Genomic DNA, 21,673 nt, shown 5'->3' with positions numbered 1-21,673 from the left:
TTTTTTACGTTTTCACTAACTTAACTATCATGACGACCAGTACCAATATTCTCTCCTTTCTGCAGTTCTCTAAGGGTTAACTCTTAAAAAAAAAAAAACAACAAAAAACTAACATGAAACATCACTGAGGCATAACTTTCGTTGCACATTAGAGAAATTCAAATTGGGCTCACTGGGTCATGGTGACACTGAAGGCTCACAGGTTGGTTCACAAGGGTCTTAATACACTGTGATTGGAGATAGATCCCAGAAGCCCCCAGATCAGTCACCCCAGAAAGACACTTATATCCTGGAGAAACTGTGTGACTTCAAGCCCCTCTAAGAACTCAGATACAATGTAGTCTAGAAATGGTCACCTTGTTAAAAAATGCCAACTTGTCAAAAATGACACGTCAATAAAAAAGAAAGCACTGGCTTTCTCACAGGAATGCTTACTTTATAGGAATACCTGTCATTGGCTTTATTTAAATGAAAGATACCTTTACATTAAATTTTATTTTATTTGATTCATTGTATATAAACTGATTTGATTCATTATATATACATTTTTATCTTGCACATGAACAATTATTTAATTTGTGTGTATGAATATGTGGTGTGTGCATGTTGTGTATGTGCGTGTGTACACATAGCACAACAGCACGTGTAGAGGATGGAGGACAGCTTGCAGAAGTCATTTTTTTCTTGCCACTGTGTGGATTCTGGGAATCAAATTCAGCTCATCAGGCTGGGCAGCAGGCACCTTTACCCACTGAATCATCTCACCAGCCCATACATACACAATTTTTAAGAACAATTTAAACAAATTAAATTCAAATGCCAGAAATGCATCATCTCTCCTCTCAAAGAAAAAAAAATCAACTATAGAATTGTCAGAAGACAAAATTACAACTATTAGTTTAGAAGTCTTAATGGGCTTCATTTTGCTATTCTGGAATCAAGCAACATTTCATTCAATAAAATAGAACATGTTGTGGTGGACAAAAACAGAGGCGGTTAGTATTATAGACAAAGCAAAAGGTAAAAACTGGATTGGTCACTTCAAAGTTAGGCAGGAAGACAGAACAATAAAAATTAACTGATTGTTTAAAGAACAGATTATTTCAAGTTAATTTTTTAAGAATTAAAAGATATGAGAATTAGCAGCAGCAGTAGCATTTTAAGATAGGGTCTGTGTAGCCCAGGTTAGCCTCAAACTCTATATAGTCAAGGATGACCTAGAAAAACTGATTTTCCTGTCTCCCCCTCCCATTTGCTGAGATTATAGGAGTGTACCATCCTGCCCAGTTTATGCAGTACTGAAGGTTGAACCCAGGGCTTCAGGCATGATAGGCAAGCACTCTACCAACTGAGCTCCATCCCCAGCCCAGGATGCAAGCCCAGAGGGTTGCATTGCCATGCTGGTAGAAACAAGCCTGCTTGGGTATTGCTTCCCTCTTTCCTCATTTCTCAGAGGGCCAGATAACAATTGGGTTTCAGTTTGACTTTGAGGATGAATGACTCCGTTTTGATTTGTGAGTCTTGGTCTGCTGGAGCCTACTGAGGAAGTTTAGTCTAAAACAATGGCCTTCTATAATATTTATTTAATAAATGACTCATCCAGGAGCAAACTAATCTACCGTGAATTAAAAGCTATTCCTGTGTTTCAGATCATCACTGATAGAGTTCTGCAACACACATCTAGACCAACAAATGCTGCTCCATGAGGGAAACTCAATCTAAGGCCATATTGGTGGCAGAGTATAAAGTTTCAGAGAACTGTTCCTTTAGGAAAAAATGAACAAAGGATTTGTGTAGAGACAGCAGAATGCAGGTATTCAATGAAAGAAAAATGAGTATGTTGTGTGAGCCGAGAATGGCAGGTGGAGTATGGGTCAAGAGAGGTCTTGAGTTCAACAGACTGCTGTAAAGTAGAAATTAAATAAGGACTTTTGTTAAAGGTCCTTCCCAAGGGTCTGTCTAAAATAGATCAACCTTGGGATCAGAATCCCGAGGCATCAGTCAGTTCTACATTTTAAGCTTTGGGGAGGTTACTATTATTCATCTGTAAAGGCATTTGCTAAGTAAAATAATAAATACCAATGCTAATTTTGAATTGGATGGTTGTCCTCCTGCAAGTAATATCCTTTAAGACTCAACAAAATAGAAGGTCTTTATAAGTGTAATCAAGTTAAGTGATGTGATGCTGGATGAGGGTGAGATTTAAAATCCAATATGGCTAGTGCTCTAATTTTATTCTGTTGCTGTGAAAAATACATGACCAAAAGATACTTGTAGAAAGGAAAAGGTTTATTTAGCTTACAGTTACAAGTCACAGTCCACCACTGAGAGAAACCAAAGCAGAATTCAAGGCAGGCCTGCCTGTTGTTTCATACAGCATTACCTCCCACCAAGGAATGAGATCCCGGCCAAAGAAGCAGAGCAGAAACCACGGAGGAACACTGACATCTACTCACTCACAGCTCCATGCTTCGCTAATTTTCTTATACAGCCCAGAACCACCTCCCAGCTACTAGCACAACTCAGAGTGAGCTAGGACCTCCTACATCAGTTAACAATCAAGAAAACCCCGCACAGACAAGACTCCCTTCTCAGGTGACTCTAGGCTGGGTCAAGTTGATAGTTAAAGCTGACTAGCACAGTTGGTGTCCTTGGAAGGGGAAATTTAGACACAGAGAGTTAGACACACGGGGAAGAATACTACAGGATGTGATGGTGGTGGCTAACCCTTGTGAGATACAGCTGCTAACAGGATGCCTGAGACTGCCCACAGCCACCAGAGGCTCAGAAGTCAGACATGGAACCTTTAGAAAAAGCATGACCCTTTTGACCCCCTGGTTTCAGACTGTCAGCCTCTAGAACTATGAGAGCATACATTTCCATTGCTTTAGGCTGACTTGCTTGTTATGCATAGTATGGTAGCCCCTGGAACTTAGTACAAGAGGTACACACACCTTTGTACTATTGGGGATGAAACCCAGGGCATTATGCACACCACGTAGTAGACAAGCACTGTGACCACTGACCTATCCACCCAGCACTTGAAATAATGATTCATAGAAATTATTTTGTCAGTGATGAGGTAGATGAATTGAGGGCAGAAAGGTGGGAACATCAACAAAAAGGAGAAGTTAGCAAGGATTATAATCCTTTGGTTATGAGGAAAAAGCAGGATTTAGACTAAGCTAGTGACAAAGGAATGGAAATGCAGTGAACATTCCAAGGTGTCTGGGGGGGAGATGCAGGCCAGGTTGGATGGACATGAAGAGTGAGGGGCTTGGTAGGAACAGAGAGCACCAGGAGAAACAAGTTTCTGGCAAAGGGCAGAAAAGAAAAATGGACCATCTGCTTTCAGATATGTTGGCCAAGTGTGAGCTGTGGCCAGTTGAAAGTCAAAAACTGCAGCGTTTAGAACATACAGAAGGAAACTGGGACTCACAGGCCTGGGGTGGTGGTGGAAGCTGTATGTGGACTAATTATTCCAGTGGATTGAAAGCAGCTGGAACACGTTTGAGGTGCACCTGCAACGGACAGGAGAAGAAAGAAGGGATACTTGGTACACTCCTCTTTTTTCCTCTCCTGTGAAACAAACTGTATGTCTTACTTAATATGTCTGATTCAGCACTAAGTCATTTGGTCTCCTCTTATCGGAACTGGTCTTAGGAGAATGTCTCAAGTTGCAAGAATTCCTCCTTTACTTCCAAAATTGATTGAAAGTTACTAATTATCTCATCCCAGGACAGAAAAACCACACAACACGCTCAGTTAACATAAAGTAATCAAAAGCTGTATTTTTGGATAGATCACTTATTTTCTTTTTGATATTGATAATGGGGAAAATAAATACATGTGTAGACCAATGGTCAGATGGTTTTGCCTTATTTTAAATGTTTTTAAGCCTCTAGGAGCAAAAAAATGAACAAAGCCTTTAAACTTGAAAGGTTAACTATGAAAGAACTCCAAGAAATATTTCTGCAGGAGGCTGTTTAATAAATGGACTGGTGACAGCAGGGTCACTTGAATAAAAACAGTGTGGGAGTCGCACCTCACACCAGATCCTGAATGAATTCCAATGAGGCAAAGTTATGAACGTCAAAAAGAGAGACCATGAAAGTACCAGGTGAAAGCACTCTTTTGTTGGTTAAAATCTTTTACAAGCTATCTGCCAAGTGAAGCCATGGGTTTACAACAGTTCAGAATCAGCTTCAAAGCCAGAAGTTAGGTGAACCAGTTCTACAAATTGAAGGGAAAAGACAGAGAAGTAAATGATCAGCCAAGCCTACACTAGGAAAGCCAAATGTGCTCTCTCTCTCTCTCTCCTTTCCCTGACATCCTTCCCTGACACCCTTCCCTTCCCGGACATCTTTCCCTGACATCTTTCCCTTCCCTTCCTCTCCCTTCCCTTCCCTTCCCTTCCCTTCCCTTCTCTTCAAGAGAGTTCCTGTCCTGACTTCCCTTAATGATGAATTGTGATCTTCCTAGGACTATGGGCATAATCTGGAGTAAAGACTTTTACCTACCTTTCAGCTAAACAATTACTGTTCATAATGCAAACAAACTCACTGACCCATATGCCCCTCTTGTGACCTGGAGATATGATCTTATTCCTTCGGGACCCCTCCTTGCACTCCACCCAAGATGTTGTATGACTATATGTGTGTATGCTTTACATATCAAAGCATCTTTCTCATTGCAAGAAATGTGAGAAAAGAAATTGAGTATGTTTGGTTCTAGGCCTACAAGGCAAGAGTCTCTGATAAGATAAGGGTGGATCCTGACTTCTACTTCCCCATTTCATATTGGAGCTACTGTTTCAATAAAAGAATGGGTGAGACCCTGGCTCTGGAGCACAGTTCTGAAGTTCTAAGAGATATCAGAGTTCGGGTTTCATCTTGGCCTTAAGACAGATGCTGGGAATCAGGCTGCTTCTTTATTAAAGCAGAACTGGAATGCAGCTTAGAAAAGCTGCAGACCTGGAAATGTAAAACCAAATAAACACTTCCCCCTTAAGTTGCTTTTGGTCACAGTGTTTTATCTAGAACTAGATGCTGGGGCTTCAGACTAGAAATGGAACACTAGGGGTTCAAAATCAAAGTGTTAACATGGCCACACTCTCTGAAGATATTCAGGGTGTGTGTTCAGTCATACAACTGCCTTCACTGTCTTTTCCTGGGTCTCTTGAAATCATCTTCCCACATACAGGTTGAGGTCAGTGCCCAATGTCCCTTTTTATAAAGATGTCAGCCATAACGGATCATAAGCCATGCACAGGTGATCATTTGATCTTGATTTCCTCTGTAAGACTGTTTCAAAATAATGTCAGGCTCTGGGTTAGTGGGGGCTAGGCCTTCAACATGTGTTTTCAAAGGACACAATTTAACCCTAACTCTCCTCAAGAGCAACATGTGCTTTAGCACTTAAACGGTTAACAAATATCCAACTCTTCTGGACGTGCCAACCTGCAGGCCAACAATCCCTGTAGTACAGCCTGGACGCACCCAGCACCCAAAGCTATGGTGTGCAAAGGTACAGATTCTGGGGTCTCCCAGACTCATTGACAGGTCCTTAAGGAGGTATTCTGGTTTCTTTCAATTACTGTGATAAAAACCCTGCCCAAAACCGACTTAGGGTGGAAAGGGTTTATTTGGCTTATAAGCACAGTCCATCATCATGGGGAGCCAAAGCAGGAACTCAGGGCAGGAACCTGGAGCACAGACCATGGAAAACAGCTGCTTATTGGCTTGCTCCCCTGGCCTATGTTTGGCCTGCTTTCTTATACAATACAGGGGTGGCACTGCCCACAGTGGGCTTGTCTCTCTCACATCACTCAGCAGTCAAGGAAATGCCCCACAGACATGGTTACAGGCCAATCCAAAGGAGACTATTCCTCAACTGAGGTTCCCTCTACTCAGGTGAGTTACCTTGACAACCAAAGCTATCCAGCACAGGAAGATAGAGCGAAGGCTCCAGATGGGGAATGTTTGCAATACTCTCAAGATTGGAAAGGAATTTTTAAAGGCCTTAATACATCTGGTCCTCAAATATCTAAGGGTGTCAGAGTTTTTATATGAAAGGTAAATCAGACAAGTAGCCGTGTTCCTCGAGATTTACCCGGAGCTTTCTGAAGAACAGTGGGAAGTTGGGCAGGACTGACTGGGAATGAATATTCCAGATGAGGTTGTGCACTGCATTCCAATGCACTGCAGCCCGGTGCACAGCAGCCCAGAGTGCCAATACCAATACTGAGGAGATGGGGTCCTAGTACTGGCCTCTCAGCAGAATACTTTCAAATTCTAGGCAAGTCTTGCCTTAAATACGGCATGCACCGCTTCAGGGTATCACCCACACTTTCAGCCATGTTCTCTTAAATCACCATGCTGGATCCTAGCATGCTGGAACACCAGAAAAGCCTGAGGACAGGCTCTGCTGCTCTGATTATAATTGGGAAACAGATACCGAGGTATCTTGCCAAGTCCCTGGAATGCACAGGAACCTCCCCAAATAGAATGTACTGCTTGCTCCCAATTCCAGGATAGAGGTGCTGTGTCCTTTCTCTGCTCCTTGTCCTTACCCACTTTAGCTACACTCACTAAAGTGCTCCTTCCCTACAGACAGACAACTGAAGCCTATCCCAGTCCTCAGAGCACACGTCTGTACTCTCTTCTGGATATCCCTCTCCTTCTACAGGAAGAAAGGTTGGGAATGGAACCCTGCTAAGACTGTCACAGAAATGCCAGAATAGCAGGTAGACTCTGAAGAGAGGAGAGGATCATCACAGCCTAAGGACCAGTCTTAGTAGGTGGGAAAATTGAGTTCTAAATGGGACTTGGATTTTATAAAATCAGCCAGTTCCAAAGTCACCTTTCATTTATTCATTTATTCACTCCTTTCCAGAATTCAGTTGATTACCAATTTGAATTGTGAGGGTAAGTATTAGGGGCCAGGGATGCTGATCACTGGATTCCCTGGGATACAGGAACAGAATTTCTGAGCCCCAGGATGGTCCTGCCAACCATGCTCCCTCGGAGATGGCACAGAAACTGCTGAGCAACCAAGTGTGGGGCTCATAGGAGGTGTGTATCAAAAAAAGATCCTCTCCCTCTGGGGGCAAAGGGAGCAAGTAGGGGACCCAAAGCCCAATGGTGGGGAGTCAGGACTGAAGAGGAGGAGCTCCTATACCATAGCACAGAGAGGGCCAGCAGGGAAGAGAAAGGATGGAAAGTGTGCCACTAAGAGAAAGAGGAAGTAGTTAAGGCTGCATGTCTTTCATAAAACCAAACTCCAAGTCATTTCTCCCTCATTCCCCTTCCTGGTCAGACCTCTAGCCTACCTCCCAGGCCTATGCCCAATGGTCCATGAGGCCATCAGATTTCTGGTACCAGTCTTTAAAAACCTACATATCTTCCTAAATCTTGATTCAAAATAGACAGCTAGAACACAAACTTAAGGAATGAAATTACTTTTGAGGTATGTAAAATTACTGTGAATTTTGAAAATGGTTTAAATTTTTCATAAATCAAAATGACATAACTGTGGACACATGAACTCACAGCAGTTGTGGTTACCTAGACAAGATCAGTGCAGATCAAGCCAGTTAAAAATTCCAGCACGGAAGTGTAAGCAGCTCCTGAGGCCCCAACCGTAGCTAAGGCGTTATTAGCAACTGATGGCTAGCTCCTGGAGGAGGAAGAGTCACTTTTCATTATGAGTGTGACTGTGCCCCAGCAAATAACCCCTCATCCATGTGTATATCGGGAACACTGATTTGGTTCAGTGGGTTAAAATAATCAATCAATTAATCAATCAATCAATTAATTAATTAATTAATTAATTAAAGGGACATGAAGTTGGAAGGGAGATGTGATGGGAGGGTCCTAGGAGGAGTTGGAGGGGAAATGAGTGGTGGATATGATCAAGATACATTGTATACATGCATGAAATCTTCAAAGAATAAGTTAAAAAGTAAATCTCCATCCATGGTTATACTAGAAAATGCCTATCAGATATTAACAAATTACAGAGCTACAGAGCAAACAATAAGGTACAAATCTCTATAGCAAGACATTAAGATGTAAAAACAGGATGTATTGTAAAAAGCATTCCTGAAGGGCTGGAGGGCTCCTGCAAAGCTGGGGGGCTCGGGGCCCCTACTCTTCCTGCTGCTGTTCTTTACAAATTTCAAAGGGAAACATGAATTCCTTCTAGACACCTTTAGCTGGGTCCAATATAAGTTCTTTGTAGGTGGAAACTTGACTATCACAATTATATTTTATTTTAAATATTCTCACATCTTAATTCTCACATATTAAGGCAGAAAACATGGCCAGATGTTAAGACAAAAGAAAATTCTGTTTTATCCATCAACACTTGAGAATTCTAATAATATTCTATTAGAAAAGAAAACTTCTAAAACCATTAAATAGCCCCAAATATTGACTATGTTTGTTAAAATTCATCATTCAAAATAAAGTGAATTCACACCGTTATATTGGTGGTCAGTCTGAGGATTATACAAACGCCCCACACAGATTCATCTGTCACATACCTCATTCCACACACATTGAGAAACAGCTCCTTTACTATTCTCCCTACTATGTCTCCTACTCCCTTTTTAAAATTACCACTATTATTAGTCCCAAATCATCACCTTATAGTTAGGACATTGTCTATATTGGCTCTTTAGTATAAGCTATTTTTAAAATGAAAGTTATAAATGACAGACAAGAGCAGAAAGAGGGTCTTCTGGAAGAGTTCTGAAGATGACTGTAAAATTTTTCAGAAAAAGCTGTATTTGAAAAAGGCTTTCATTCCTTTTACATCAATGACCATTTCCATTCTGCTTCCTCAGACAAGTAGGCTTTTGACTTACAATAGCTATATTCCAGAGGCACACAGATGAACACATACACAGAGCCTGTGTCACTTAACAATAGGGAAACATTCAAAGGAATGCATCCCTTGGAAATTTTAGCCTTCTGTGAGCATCACTAGTCCATATAATCCTTTAGGGTCACCATCACTTAAGAGGTCTGTTGCTAAACAAAATGTTACATAGCACATGACTACATAATTTCATTTTTGCCTTCGGAATTAATTCTTTTTTATAAAGGATCATGTAACAATATTGTTTAATCCAAGGATTTTGGACACTTAAATTAGCATAATGAAGTTTGAGAGTAGTTTCGCTAAATATGTTATTACCATAAACATGTCTAGTTCTGAGTTTAACATTGTGATAGCTAAACACAGACACAGAGTTTTCCTTCCCTAGACATCTGTCTCCATTTTAATCCTAAATTCAGAAAATTATGCTCATGAATTCTTCATCTACTGGTAATACATTTGAACTTAATTCCAGTTCTTTCAAATGCTTTTTACATTTGGGTAAGTATAAAAGCCAGCCATGATGCTGCATGCCTGTAATCCTATCACTTGGGAGGCTGAGGCAGAAGGATCACAAGTTCAAAGCTAGCCTGGGCTGGGCTATATAGCAAAACCCTGTCTCAAAAAGTCATCAAAAAATTATAAAAATGTAAAAATGGGAATCTACTGGCAAACATGAAAAATATATACCTGAGTTAGGTAATACTCTAGAAGTAAATTGCCAAGATTTCATAAGGAAGAATCTTTCTTTATAGAATAATAAAAACTTAATGGCAACCAAGAATTTGCTGTCAGGGGTATGGCCATTGATTTTATGTATTTGCTTATTCTTTTCTTGCAAATTATAAAAACAGATAAAATAAACATAAGTTCAAGGAAAAACCTATAGTTCCATGTGATTCAGGTTCTAATGTATTTGTATCTGTCTCACAAATAATACTAAAGTATCTCAGAGATGAATATAACTTTTAGCTCAAAGATGGCCAAGAGTTTGTTTTCTGGTTAAATTGATCCTTAAAACTTATATTTGTCTGTTTATCTTATTCTTCCATATAATCCCATCTCTACCATCCAAACCACCTAAATAGATGTCTGTAATAAGTTTGGATCACTGCACTGGCTCTTTATTCAAAGAACCACATGCTTATAAGTGGATTTATGCAAATACATGTAAAATTCTCTATCACCTGATACACTTTCACTCAGCCTATGTCAGTGATCCTGGAAATACAGGTACAAAACTCCATTTGTACTTTAGTTTCATTAAAAAAAAAAACTCATGTGCCAGAGGCAATAACTTCATCTACTAAAAGAAAGCAAATGAGAAAATATCTAAACCCATCCCTGAGTAGATCAGTAAGCCAGAAAAGAAAGGCCAGTTCCTCCTGCCTTGGCACAGGCTTCCAGATATGTGTAATCCACTAGCTGGGGAACAGGAGAGTCTTATTTCCATCACAACTAGAGTCTTTCCTAAACAAGAGCAGCATCAAGTGCTATAGAAACAGCACTTAGGAGAATCAACAGAAGAGCCAAGTGTCACTTCGGTTGCTGGATCATCCACAAGCTCCTGTCAGGGATGGTGGTCCCCACGTCCCTTCTATTGGACTCTCCCTCCTCTGAACACACTGTACATAAACCACGTCAGATAAGCAACTGGCATTCAGCAAATAGACCTATTGTTAGCCCTTTAGTTCACAACAATATTTGAAGAAAATATTTTTTATGGAAAAATGATTTATTAATAGAGGTGTTCTGAATAATAGTCTGAGAAAACCAAAACTGTGAATTGTTAGGATTAAATACTTCCAATATGTGATCTATAAGCACATATGCTACATCCATATGTACATGTGGTATGCAGCATCTACTCAAATCTTGTCAGCAAATAAGATCAGTTAAGTTATATTAAAGACTTTACTCTTCTGGGTTTTTATTTTAAAATGTTACTTCATAAGTTTCAGGAGATACACAGTGTGTCAATATTGAAAGTTAACAGATCTTAATGTTGCCTTGAAATTAATCATATAACAAACTATTGTTTCTTTAGCTCCCACTATCTTTCCCATGATGCCACAACCAATTCTTGAAAAGTTACTGACTCTTAAAATAGAAGTTGAGCTTAGCGTTCTTACCTGGCACTCGCTTCGCCCAGTTGATCATATGAACCAGCTCCCTGTCTGCCAGATTGGTCAATAAGCCCATCATCGAAGCTTCACTGAAGGGTCTAGAAGGATCATACTCAGAATAGATTAAGGGGGGTTCAGCATCCAACAAGGCACTGACCATCTGATCTGCTGTCAAGGACAAGGCTGGGCTGGTCTTCTTAGTGTGCTTGATCATGAGCGGGCTCGGCCAAAGGTTGGCTGCTCTCATGTTGCCTGAGGGCCCCATTTCGTTTCTGCCTTCCAAGTCATCTCTCTGACGCTTGTGTTTCAACATTCTCCCCCCTCTTCTGTCTTTCCGTATCCCTGAAAATGCAGGGGAAAGATTAGATTACCTTTTCCTCATGTGAACTTTCATACAAATGCCATCCTCAAAGATAATAGTCCCTTTCCTTATTAACATAAATACAGGAGATATCAGCAAACTTGTGCTTCATAACCTCTTTCCTGAAGAAAGAGGGAAAGGCATTGATTTTAGATATTTGCCAATTTTATGGTAAATAATGTCACCATAACAAGTTTCAAGTCACTTGTCTGGTATCAAGAGATGTCCAAAACTCCTGAAAATGTACCAAAAGGATTTTATGAGTCAGTAGTTGGTTCTGACATACTAGATCTCGTGTGTGTGTGTGCGTGTGTGTGTGTGTGTGTGTGTAATAGCTGTTGTAAAAAGAACAGAATTATAATAACTAATTACTCTTGAAATATTGTTTAATATCAAAGATTGCTTCTGTTAGGGGCATCCCATAATAGCAAATTAAGAGTATTTTCACTAAGGAAGGAGTGGCACACAATAGTGGAGTGAGACCCTTCAGTGACTCAATCTCAGCAGAAACATTGATTTGAACCATTATTCACACTCAAAAGCACTCTCAAAAAGTTAAAAGAAACTCTGAGAGACCACAGTTGTTGATTTTAGTATAATAATAGGATTCACTGAGGAAGGGAGGGAGGGAGGGAGGGAGGGAGGGATAGGGTTAACCACTGTTGTTATTCTCTATCAACTCTAAGCATCACTAGAATGTAGAAATGCCTGCTCACTTGAGGGGAGGACACAGAATTATGTACAGACTTTGGATTTGGCCTCCGGTACCAAGTCTATCACTGAGAAACCCATGATCACTACTCTCCAGTCACTGCCCTTAGACCAAGACCCTGAATGAATCTGCTCTGGCACCAAGAAGAAACCTAAGGCCACAAGGGAACAGGCTTGTATTTTAGCCTGTATAACCTCTAGCCAGCTGCAGTGATCTTGGTCTAGAGAGATCACAACAATAGACAAATCCTAGTGCATGGGCCTTGGTCCTGACCATGTGTTGTACTGCTCTCTGTAGGCACCCATGATACCTGACTACAGGCCACTGCAGGATGAGGCATCAGTGCCTGCTCTGACCTCACGTAGAAGCTTTCAGAAAACGACCACCCTTTCTAGGCACACCCCTAGTGTATCCTGAACAACACATGGCAGATACGTGACAAACTAGAATGTAAGGAGGCTCTAGTGCTGGAAAGGGGTGGCCATACACCAGCAGCAACTGGGGGCAAACCTGATCATAGGGTCTTAGCTACAGGCTCAGAGAGTAATACCCAGCATGTTTAGAATTTATTTCTAGAAAGAAGATCACAGTCAAAGCCAGATTATGATGACTGGAGTAAATGCCTAATCAATGTATGGATGACAAACCGATACCATCAAGCATCAAGAACCTCAGGAAACCAAAAATCTCACTTAACACAATACACCAGAAACTAACCATTAAGTAAATGATGTGTGAACTCTCAAAGAAGTTGAAATGCCTGTTTTAAGGAAACTCAATGAACTTTAAGAAAATATAGAGAAACAATCTATAAATTTATCAGACAAGTTAAGTTTTCTCTGAGAGAGAAAGCAGCCATGTTGCAGAATGTGACTCCAGACCCTCTAGGTGAATACTGAGTAGAGCCATCTGGACATGTAGCTACAGAGCACCAACACATCTGGGCTTTTCATGCTAGAGGATTTTCATTTTGCAGAGGAATGTGAAAAAGGTTTCACTGAGCTTTTCTTTTTCTTCCTATTTTTTTTTTGTCCAAATGCTTCATAAAGGTCTTGGAGTAGAATAGAAAGCTTAAGTTTTTTATTTTTTATTATTTGATTTTCACACTAAGGCAAAAGAAGTCCGATTCAATAGTTTATGTGTAGAGTCTCTGAATTAATCATTAATCTTATAATTCAGATAATTTCATCAGATGTTCATACTGTTTCTGGACTCCCATCAAGTCACTGATTTAATGCCAATTTAATAGATTTTCATGGCAAGAGAAAGATTACTCAGAATGCAATAAAATGCGAACTGTTTTCCCATTGCAGCTTTGCAAGCTAAGGCATTTTTAGATATTAGTGGCACCAAGACATAAATAGGTATGGTCTAAGTCACAAACGCTCCCCCAGATGAGCCAAGACAATACAGGCTTCACTACACATCTGCTGTGTCAGCCGTGGTAATAACATCTCCAAGTGACTGTGCTAAACTGGCTTTAGCACTGAAGATAATTACAGTTTCACCATACATAGATTCCAATGTTTCCAAAAGCCAAATTATGCTGATTCCACATACTTTTCAGGAAACGTGTGACAGAATTCCACAAAGCACACTTTTCAACTCCCTGGCTGGAAGAATTTGACGAGAACTGGTATGTTTGAGTTATCTTTGAAAAATTTAAAGACAAATTTTCCTAACCTCTGTGATTTCTGTAACTGAGCTAAGTTATATGTTCAACAAAAAACTGATTCTTTTTGAAAAAAAAAATCAAAGAGATGGGGCTGCAGAGATGGCTCATCAGTAAAATGCTTGCAGTGCCATGCAAGCCTGCAGACCTGAGTTTGGATTCTCAGAGCATTTATAAAAAGGCAGATGTGGCAGCACACATCTGCAACCCCAGTGTAGGGAGTTGTAGGAGACAGGCCATCTCTCAAGCTCTTTGGCCAGTCCATCTAGTAATCATTGAGCTTCAGGTTCAATGAGAGAACCTGGTCAAAAAATAAAAATGAAGAGTGATTCAGGAAAGACACCAGATGTTTACCTCTGTCTCCCAAACACACCTGCACACACACCTGAACACACACAGATATACACAACACAATACACAAACATACACACCGAAAAAGTCAAACGGGGTTAGAAAGATGGTTCAGCAGTTAAGAGCACTGGCTGCTCTTGCAGAGGACCCGGGTCGATTCCCAGCACCCACATGGCAGCTAACAACCATCCATAATTCCAGTTCCAAGGGATTTGGCTCCCGCATCTGACCTCTGCGAGCATCACATGACATGGGTGCACTTAAATATATGAAGGTAATGCACTCATATACATAAAATAAAAATAACTTTTAAAAAGTCAGACAGAAACCTTAGAGATGAAAGCATGCTAAATGATGAAAAACACTATAGCACCCAGCTTTTACATCACGCTGGGGACCCCAACTCAGATCCTTATGCGTGCACAGCAAGCACTATCTCCACAGCCCTTCAGCTACATTTTGAATCTTAAAGTTTTTTTTTTTTTAATTTTTATGTGTATGAATAGTCTGCCTGCATGTATGGAAGTGGACCATACATGCAATGCCTGCAGAGTCCAGAAGAGGGTATGGGATCCCCTGGCACTGGAGATGCAGACAGTTGTTAGCTGCTGGGAACTGAACCCAGGTTCTCAGCAAGAACAGCCAGTGCCCTTACTTGCTGAACCATCTCTCCAGTCCCCAAAACTATTTTTTAATTAATTTTTTAAAGCGTTTACTGAACAGCTTCCTTACCTAAGCAGATTTCTAGATGGGGGCTCCTACGGAATTAATCACAATGTATGTTACTGTCTCTGGACCCCAGTGGGGCTCAGTAAATTCCCAGCTGTGACTAAGATGTGTGTGTGCATCATCATCTTAGGAACTGGCCCAAGTCTCTCAAACAGTGTACTTACCGTTACTATTCCACACATGTACCTCTTTCTTCTAAATAGAAAAGTTCTAAATGGTTTAAAACCATTTTCTTTCAAAGGTTTGCCTTCCTGTGACTTTCATTAACTCAGTTAAGAAGCCAGGAGGGGAACTGGTGACACAGCCTTTCCGCTGTGGATTCTTTGAGGTTTTGGCTCAACCTCCTAGCCTGCAAAAGGCCATTCTGTGCTGATGAAATGTTGTCAGTAAAAATAACTAGTTTAAAGACTAAAGATGGACCCAAACTTCTATATTTCTTGAAAAGTTAATCTATCTGAAATTAGTGAAAAAGCAAGTAAGAAAGTAAATTTTAGACTTACATGGAGGAAATGATCACTTTAGCAAAAAGTTAATTCAACTATTATGCAACACTAAACACATCAGAAATAAATACGTGTGATGAGTTTTATCACTCCGTAGCAAATTAATAACTAAGGGAGAAACTTGTTCTTTTTTTGTTCTAATTTGTCAAGAAATTGGGACAAATGTATGACTGGAATCTTTTTAAAGAGATAATTTTATTACTGTTAGAGGTCTAAATTAGATATATTAGATGGCATTTTATAAACAAAGAGAAAGCATCATCCTTCCTACTTGTTTGGTACAAAAATGAGCATTTATTAGAAGTGTTGGGATAAGTAAATAAAATGATATTGTTGCTTTATCATTAATATGCATTGAGCACAAGTATATTTTTTGGTTTTAGAGAGATGGTCTTGTTATAGCTCCAACTGTCCTGGAACTCACTATGTAGTCCAGGCTGGCCTCAGTTTCACAGAGATCCACCTGCTCTGCCTCTCCATTGCTGGGATTAAAGTTGTGCACCACCATGCCCGGCTGAGGTATACATTTTAAGTACTTTATTTTCTGTACACCATATGGAAGGATATGTTTAACTAATTAGTCCTTCCTCACAAAGTATTCTCATTTAAGTGCCCTGCACTAACCGCATCCCACCAGTAGAGCCTCTCTAGAATCATTCTGTGTGTTCATGTGCTGCCTCTGCAATGAAGTTGGCTTTCTTCTGATTTTTAGTTAAAGATTTTAAATTTGTTTATTATCATAAGCATCGAGCTAACAAGTTTAAGGGTACCTAGAAATAAAACAAGTCAGAAGAAAGCAACGGCACGTGATGGGCAACTGGGCACAGTTACACGCATTTCAATAGTCACATCATCAAACATGCCGGCATCTGACTTAAGAACGATGATGATGGTCGCACTCTATAGTCAGCCCATCAGAGCACACATGAAGTATCATGCTCTGACTAGATGCTTCATATTTAAGAAAAAGAAACCCATTCCTCTTTGAGCAGCTAGAATGTTGAAGAGACATGAAATCAGTTGTATGACAAACACGTGAGGATCAGGACTAGTCACCTGGAGGGATAAAAGCAACACCCTCCAGTAAGCTCTTTGCAGTGCAATATAAGAAACAGTTTGCAGCTGGGTAACAGTACAGGTAGAAGCTGCCACCATCAGGAATGAACAGAGGTGTCCAAGCACAGGCTGTATGAAGATTTTGTATGCACACATGTCAGATCATGCAATGTCCTTTCTTGAAGGAAGGTGGGAGTGGCTGTTCCTATTTAAAATAACGCACTGCACTACACTGCCCACGTGAGTCTCACAAGGATATGACGCAGGCTATTGAACACAACACAAAATGACCCCAAGTTTGAGATGTTGAACCCTAAAATACAACTGGAGAGATGAGTTGACTATAAAACCACAAAGTGGTCATATAGAAAGAGGTAGAGTCAATAAGCATTCACAGATATTCCAACTTATCTCAAATACACTGTGTTCTACAAATGCCAACGTCCCTACCAAATGAGCAAACAAAATGAAAATTATGCATATTATTTAACTAATTACACATAGTAGGATCCCAGGGTTTGGCTCAAGGAGGAAGGAACACTGTTCTGGTCAGTCATAACAGTGTACATTAGTAGTGGCCATATTATATACGTAGAGAAGTTTCAAAAGCTTTAACTAGAATTAGGTGAAAGGGGGGTGAAAAAAAATGAATGAACTTTGGTTTCTGTTTTATTCACATTAAGTGAGTGGTGATAGTTTATGGCCTTCTTAGCTATGTGGGGTAAGAGCAATGGGGAAAATTGAAGTCTGAAACGGAAACTAAAATCCCATTCCCTCAAGACATTTTCCAGAATTATTTGCAGAGTAGCAACACATGCTTTCCTCTTCATGTTTATTTATTTATTTATTTATTATTTTTATTTATGTGTATGAGTGTTATGCCTGCAAGTAGGTAAGTGCACCCATGCCGTACAATGCCCGTGGAGGACAGGAGAGGCTGTTGGATTCCCTGGAACTGGAGTTACAGACAGCTGTTAGCTGCCATGTGGGTGCTGGGATTCCAACCTGGGTCTTCTGCAAGGACAGTCGATGTTCTTAACCACTGGGCCATCTCTCAAGCCCCATGTTTACTTTTTTGAACTATCAGGAGAAAAGTCAAAATACTAAACTACTAAAGGAAGAAGAAAAATATTTTTTAAATTCATAAAGAAGAAAAAAGTTTAAAAACCAGTTAGTTTAGATTTATGAAAATACCAACCCGGCAAGCTCCTGTCAAGAAACTTATTTGTAACAAATAGCATTGTAGTGAGTACTAGACAGCAAACAAGAGGTTCTGTACTACCATGTGATACATTAAAATGTCATTTTCAGGAGGGTGGAGTGATAGATTCAGCAGTGTGACCCAGAAGCTGGGCACTGAACAAGCGAGTCACTGCTCACTTTTACCTCTCAAGTTGTATCTGTGATGAGATAATGTTTGCATCAAAGAAAATTTATTTTTCCAATGACTTTCCTAACAGATCCATCACTTTTATGTAAGAGAGTGTGAAACCAAATGCTCTTTTATGTGTCATGCACATTCTAAGTCTGAAATGCTACCAGTTTGAACTGGTGTATCTCCCTGGGGTCAGGCAGCCCTGATATCCTCATCACTTACTGCAAGCGTTTAGAAAGGCCAAGTATAAAGCCTCTCCTTTGTAGATTTGAGTGATGTTAATCCACTCTAGGAGATGCTAACTTAAGAGAATTTACTAAGCCAATAAGTGAGACAGTCAAGCCGAGGAAGCTACCCCAGGGCACCCAAGAAAGACAGGCCCTAAGGAGTCTCTCTTCAAAGGCTGTGGGAGACTTAGTTGGTTGCTGAAAGGGATGATAGAGGCTGACTCCTGGTGAAGAGAAAGGGGCTGCTTAAACAATTTCGCCCTGTCCCTAAAACAAAGATGTATCCTAATGAGTTAAATGCCTGAGACGCACCAAAACAGTGCTTATAATGATCTGAGTTCTTTTGTTTTGCTTTGTAGGGGTGGGAATTCAACCCAGGGCCCTAGAACAAGCTAGGCAAGCATTCTACCACTGAGCTACCTCCCCATCCCCTGATCCTTTCAAGACAGGGTTTCATTTGATAGCCCAGGCTGAGCTTGTCCTTTCTATATAGATCAGTCTTGCCTTGAAATTTAATCTTCCTACCTTCATATCTCAAGTGTTGGGATCACAAGCATGCACCACCGTGCCCAGTTAGAGTTTAATCATTCATTTCTTTAAGTCTTTAAATTCTTTGATTTGGCCATTGAATCTCAGGAAAAGTTAATTTACTATCTGAATATTCATTAATGATGGAATTAACTGGATTATTTGCTTCTAAAGCAGGCCTTCAATTTTTCTTTTATTGAAATTATCTCTTTTTTTCCTCTTAATAACCTATGGCTCTACAAAAAAGCTAGTTAACATTAGTAATTTTTTCCAGCTCCTGGCAACTACTTCAATGTATTATTAAGTATTTCCAACATTTGCATAATTACTTTTCTTTTGTTTCTCAATAATTTCACATTACCCATGAGGTATTAAAAAAAATACACTAAAAGCTTTTCTAATTCACCATGTTGAAGGAAACAGAAGTGCTGATTAATTCAAAATTAAATAAAGATAAGAACTAATAAAACTGTTTCAGAGAGACCTCAGTGCTTCAGTTCTAAGGCTGTGTCTTGAAATACAATAAATTGCATAAGGTAAGTACTGGTGTTATCTCCCATTGAACAGAGAAGAAAGAGGCTTGGGCCATCATGCCTGCTGCCTCACCAAGGGAGGCTAAGGACATGGCAATAATTCCAAATGACTCCAAAGCCTGTATGTCAGAATGTTAGAGACTGCAAAGCTCAAGGCTCTGCAGAGGCCCTGGTCCTCAGGAGGGGAGGCAGGAAAAGCTGCCAGGCTGCTTTGGGGGCTTCCCCAATGTCCTGCTTCTCTTGTCCCACCTGTATCCCCAGCTTAGTTCTTCAGTCTGCCCATCACATCTCTGATCTACCACATCACTTTAAAAATGTCTTTTCCACTAAGTGAGAGCCAACGAGTATTGCTTGAGACCAGTAGTAGCAGCAGCAGCAGCAGTAGTAGTAGTAGCAGCAGTAGTACTAGTAGTACTACTAGTAGTAGCAGCTGGTGATTATTGAGTGCTTTCTGAACACTAGATGCTCATTTGACCTCTTCACCTAAATGGCAATTTAATTTTCAAAGACACATGTAAGATAAGCACTACAGTGTCTCTTTCAATAGGCCAAAGAACTGAGAGACAGCACTAGGGAGTTAGCTCAGTGGTAGAGCACTTACCAACCATCTGCAAGGTCTTGGGTTCAATCCCCCGTACTGAAAACAGAACAGATGTGAAGATGGAGGGATGGGTTTTGAACCCATTTACACTGATTTCAGGCCCACACCCGTAAATAATATGTTGTATCTCTCTCCGGAAACATTGGTATGGGGGTGCAATTTGTACAAACATACATACATTGTTAATTAACAAAATAAATGGTTTGCAGTCTGTGATCTGTATTTATAAATGGGGCCCTGGACTCCCTGGGGGCCAGAGCTTCTACTGACCCACCAAGGATGCAACAGTATTATGTAATTCTTTTTAAAAATATTTTATTTATTATTTTTAATTTATGTGTTTATGAATGTATTGTCTGCTTGTATGTGCATGCATCTGTGTCATGCAATGCCCACAGAGGTCAGAAGAGGGTGTCAGATCCCCTGGAACTGGAGTTACAGATGGTTGTTAGCCATCCCGGGGGTGCTGGGAATTGAACCTGAGTTCTCTGCAAGAGCAGCTAGTGCTCTTAACTGCTGAGCCATCTCTGCAGCCCTAGGATTGTGTAATTATTGCAATTTCAGCTACAGTGTTTCTTATTAGAGATTCTTAATTATATAGACCCTGACCTGGAAACATTTAAAAACTTATTTTCCCATTTTTGTACAAATGCTATTATTTATGCACTTTGCATATCAATGGATCCCAGGTGTCTGAATATTAGATATTAAGATAGACTATTTTCCCTCAAATGTAGAAGATGGGCAGAAATGAGCCTCTATTGCCTGTCAAAACTAGTTCTCAAAATCATGGTTCCAACGACTTTTCTAAGGTGCCAAAACTGGGTGAAAAGTAAAAAAACAAACAGACAAAAAAAAAAACCTTGATGATGTGAGAGAGGGCTCTCTGTCATTTAGCAAAGCATATGCCTATGCACAGAAATGCTGCACTTTTAATTCGGCTTTAATTTTATTCATTCATTATATAATCAAAAATGGTGATGGTCAGACACTGCTATGAGGCAAAAGACAAAGCCCCTCTACCCAAACATTCTTAATTGTATGAGGTAGACAGACCAATAAATGAATAGTGTCAGGTATAAATACGTTCCAGGAAGAAAAACAAAGTGGAATGCGTGGGGAGGGTATTTAAAGCGGGGAGTGTTTCTCTGAGCTTGAAGACCAAAGCAAAGTGAGAACAGCCAACTAAGGAGGACAAAGGCTGATGCTGGGAAGGAAATAGAAATGAAAGGGTCAAGAAAGAGCCAAAAACCAGACATGGCTGTTGTAGTTGATGAAGGGAGAAGTGGGATGTGAAGCCACGCCCACAGCGTCCTGGCGACTACAGTGAGGGCTTTGCATTGCATTCTTGGAGGAGAGAAGCCATTGTTTCTGAGCAGAAGGGAGACGTGAAAGGATTTATAAGATATGCTACAGCTCCGCCCATAATCGCAAAGGTGGTTAAGACTAAAGGGAATATGAAGGCAGCCGGGACTAGGGAGACACCTGCTAATGGAGGACAGGGTCAGAACAAGGTTTCTTCAAAACCATGTATGTGTGAGAAGTGTGCAACGAAACACATGAAATACTGTAAGTGAGCAGTCTGGAATCCTAGATGCAGGGAATTTATCCTTCAAAAGTAAAGGAGAAATAAAAATCAGACAGGCAGAAACTGAGGGGCTTCATTATTAGGAAACTTGTCCCATAGGAAATGTTATATAAATACGTTCCAGGAAGAAAAACAAAGTGGAATGCGTGGGGAGGGTATTTAAAGCGGGGAGTGTTTCTCTGAGCTTGAAGACCAAAGCAAAGTGAGAACAGCCAACTAAGGAGGACAAAGGCTGATGCTGGGAAGGAAATAGAAATGAAAGGGTCAAGAAAGAGCCAAAAACCAGGCATGGCTGTTGTAGTTGATGAAGGGAGACGTGGGATGTGAAGCCACGCCCACAGCATCCTGGCGACTACAGTGAGGGCTTTGCATTGCATTCTGGGAGGAGAGAAGCCATTGTTTCTGAGCACAAGGGAGACGTGAAAGGA

General features: G+C 40.4%; 1 protein-coding gene across 4 annotated transcripts in view; it reads right to left on the bottom strand.

The window, feature by feature from the left end:
* The window catches only part of Esr1 (estrogen receptor 1), a 293,257-nt gene that overhangs the window by 137,936 nt on the left and 133,648 nt on the right, over positions 1-21,673 (bottom strand). For 3 of the 4 annotated variants that reach the window (XM_008847745.2, XM_017801829.1, XM_017801831.1), the window contains exon 5: positions 11,016-11,351. The exons of the other annotated variant lie outside the window; for it this stretch is intronic. In XM_008847745.2, the coding sequence (XP_008845967.1) occupies positions 11,016-11,351 (336 nt within the window). The remainder of the gene's footprint in view (positions 1-11,015; positions 11,352-21,673) is intronic. 4 annotated transcript variants of the gene reach the window in all.

Source organism: Nannospalax galili, unplaced genomic scaffold, assembly GCF_000622305.1.
Source record: "Nannospalax galili isolate Female #2095 unplaced genomic scaffold, S.galili_v1.0 scaffold563, whole genome shotgun sequence".
NCBI lineage: Eukaryota > Metazoa > Chordata > Mammalia > Rodentia > Spalacidae > Nannospalax > Nannospalax galili.
This window is presented reverse-complemented; position numbering and strand designations above follow the sequence as displayed.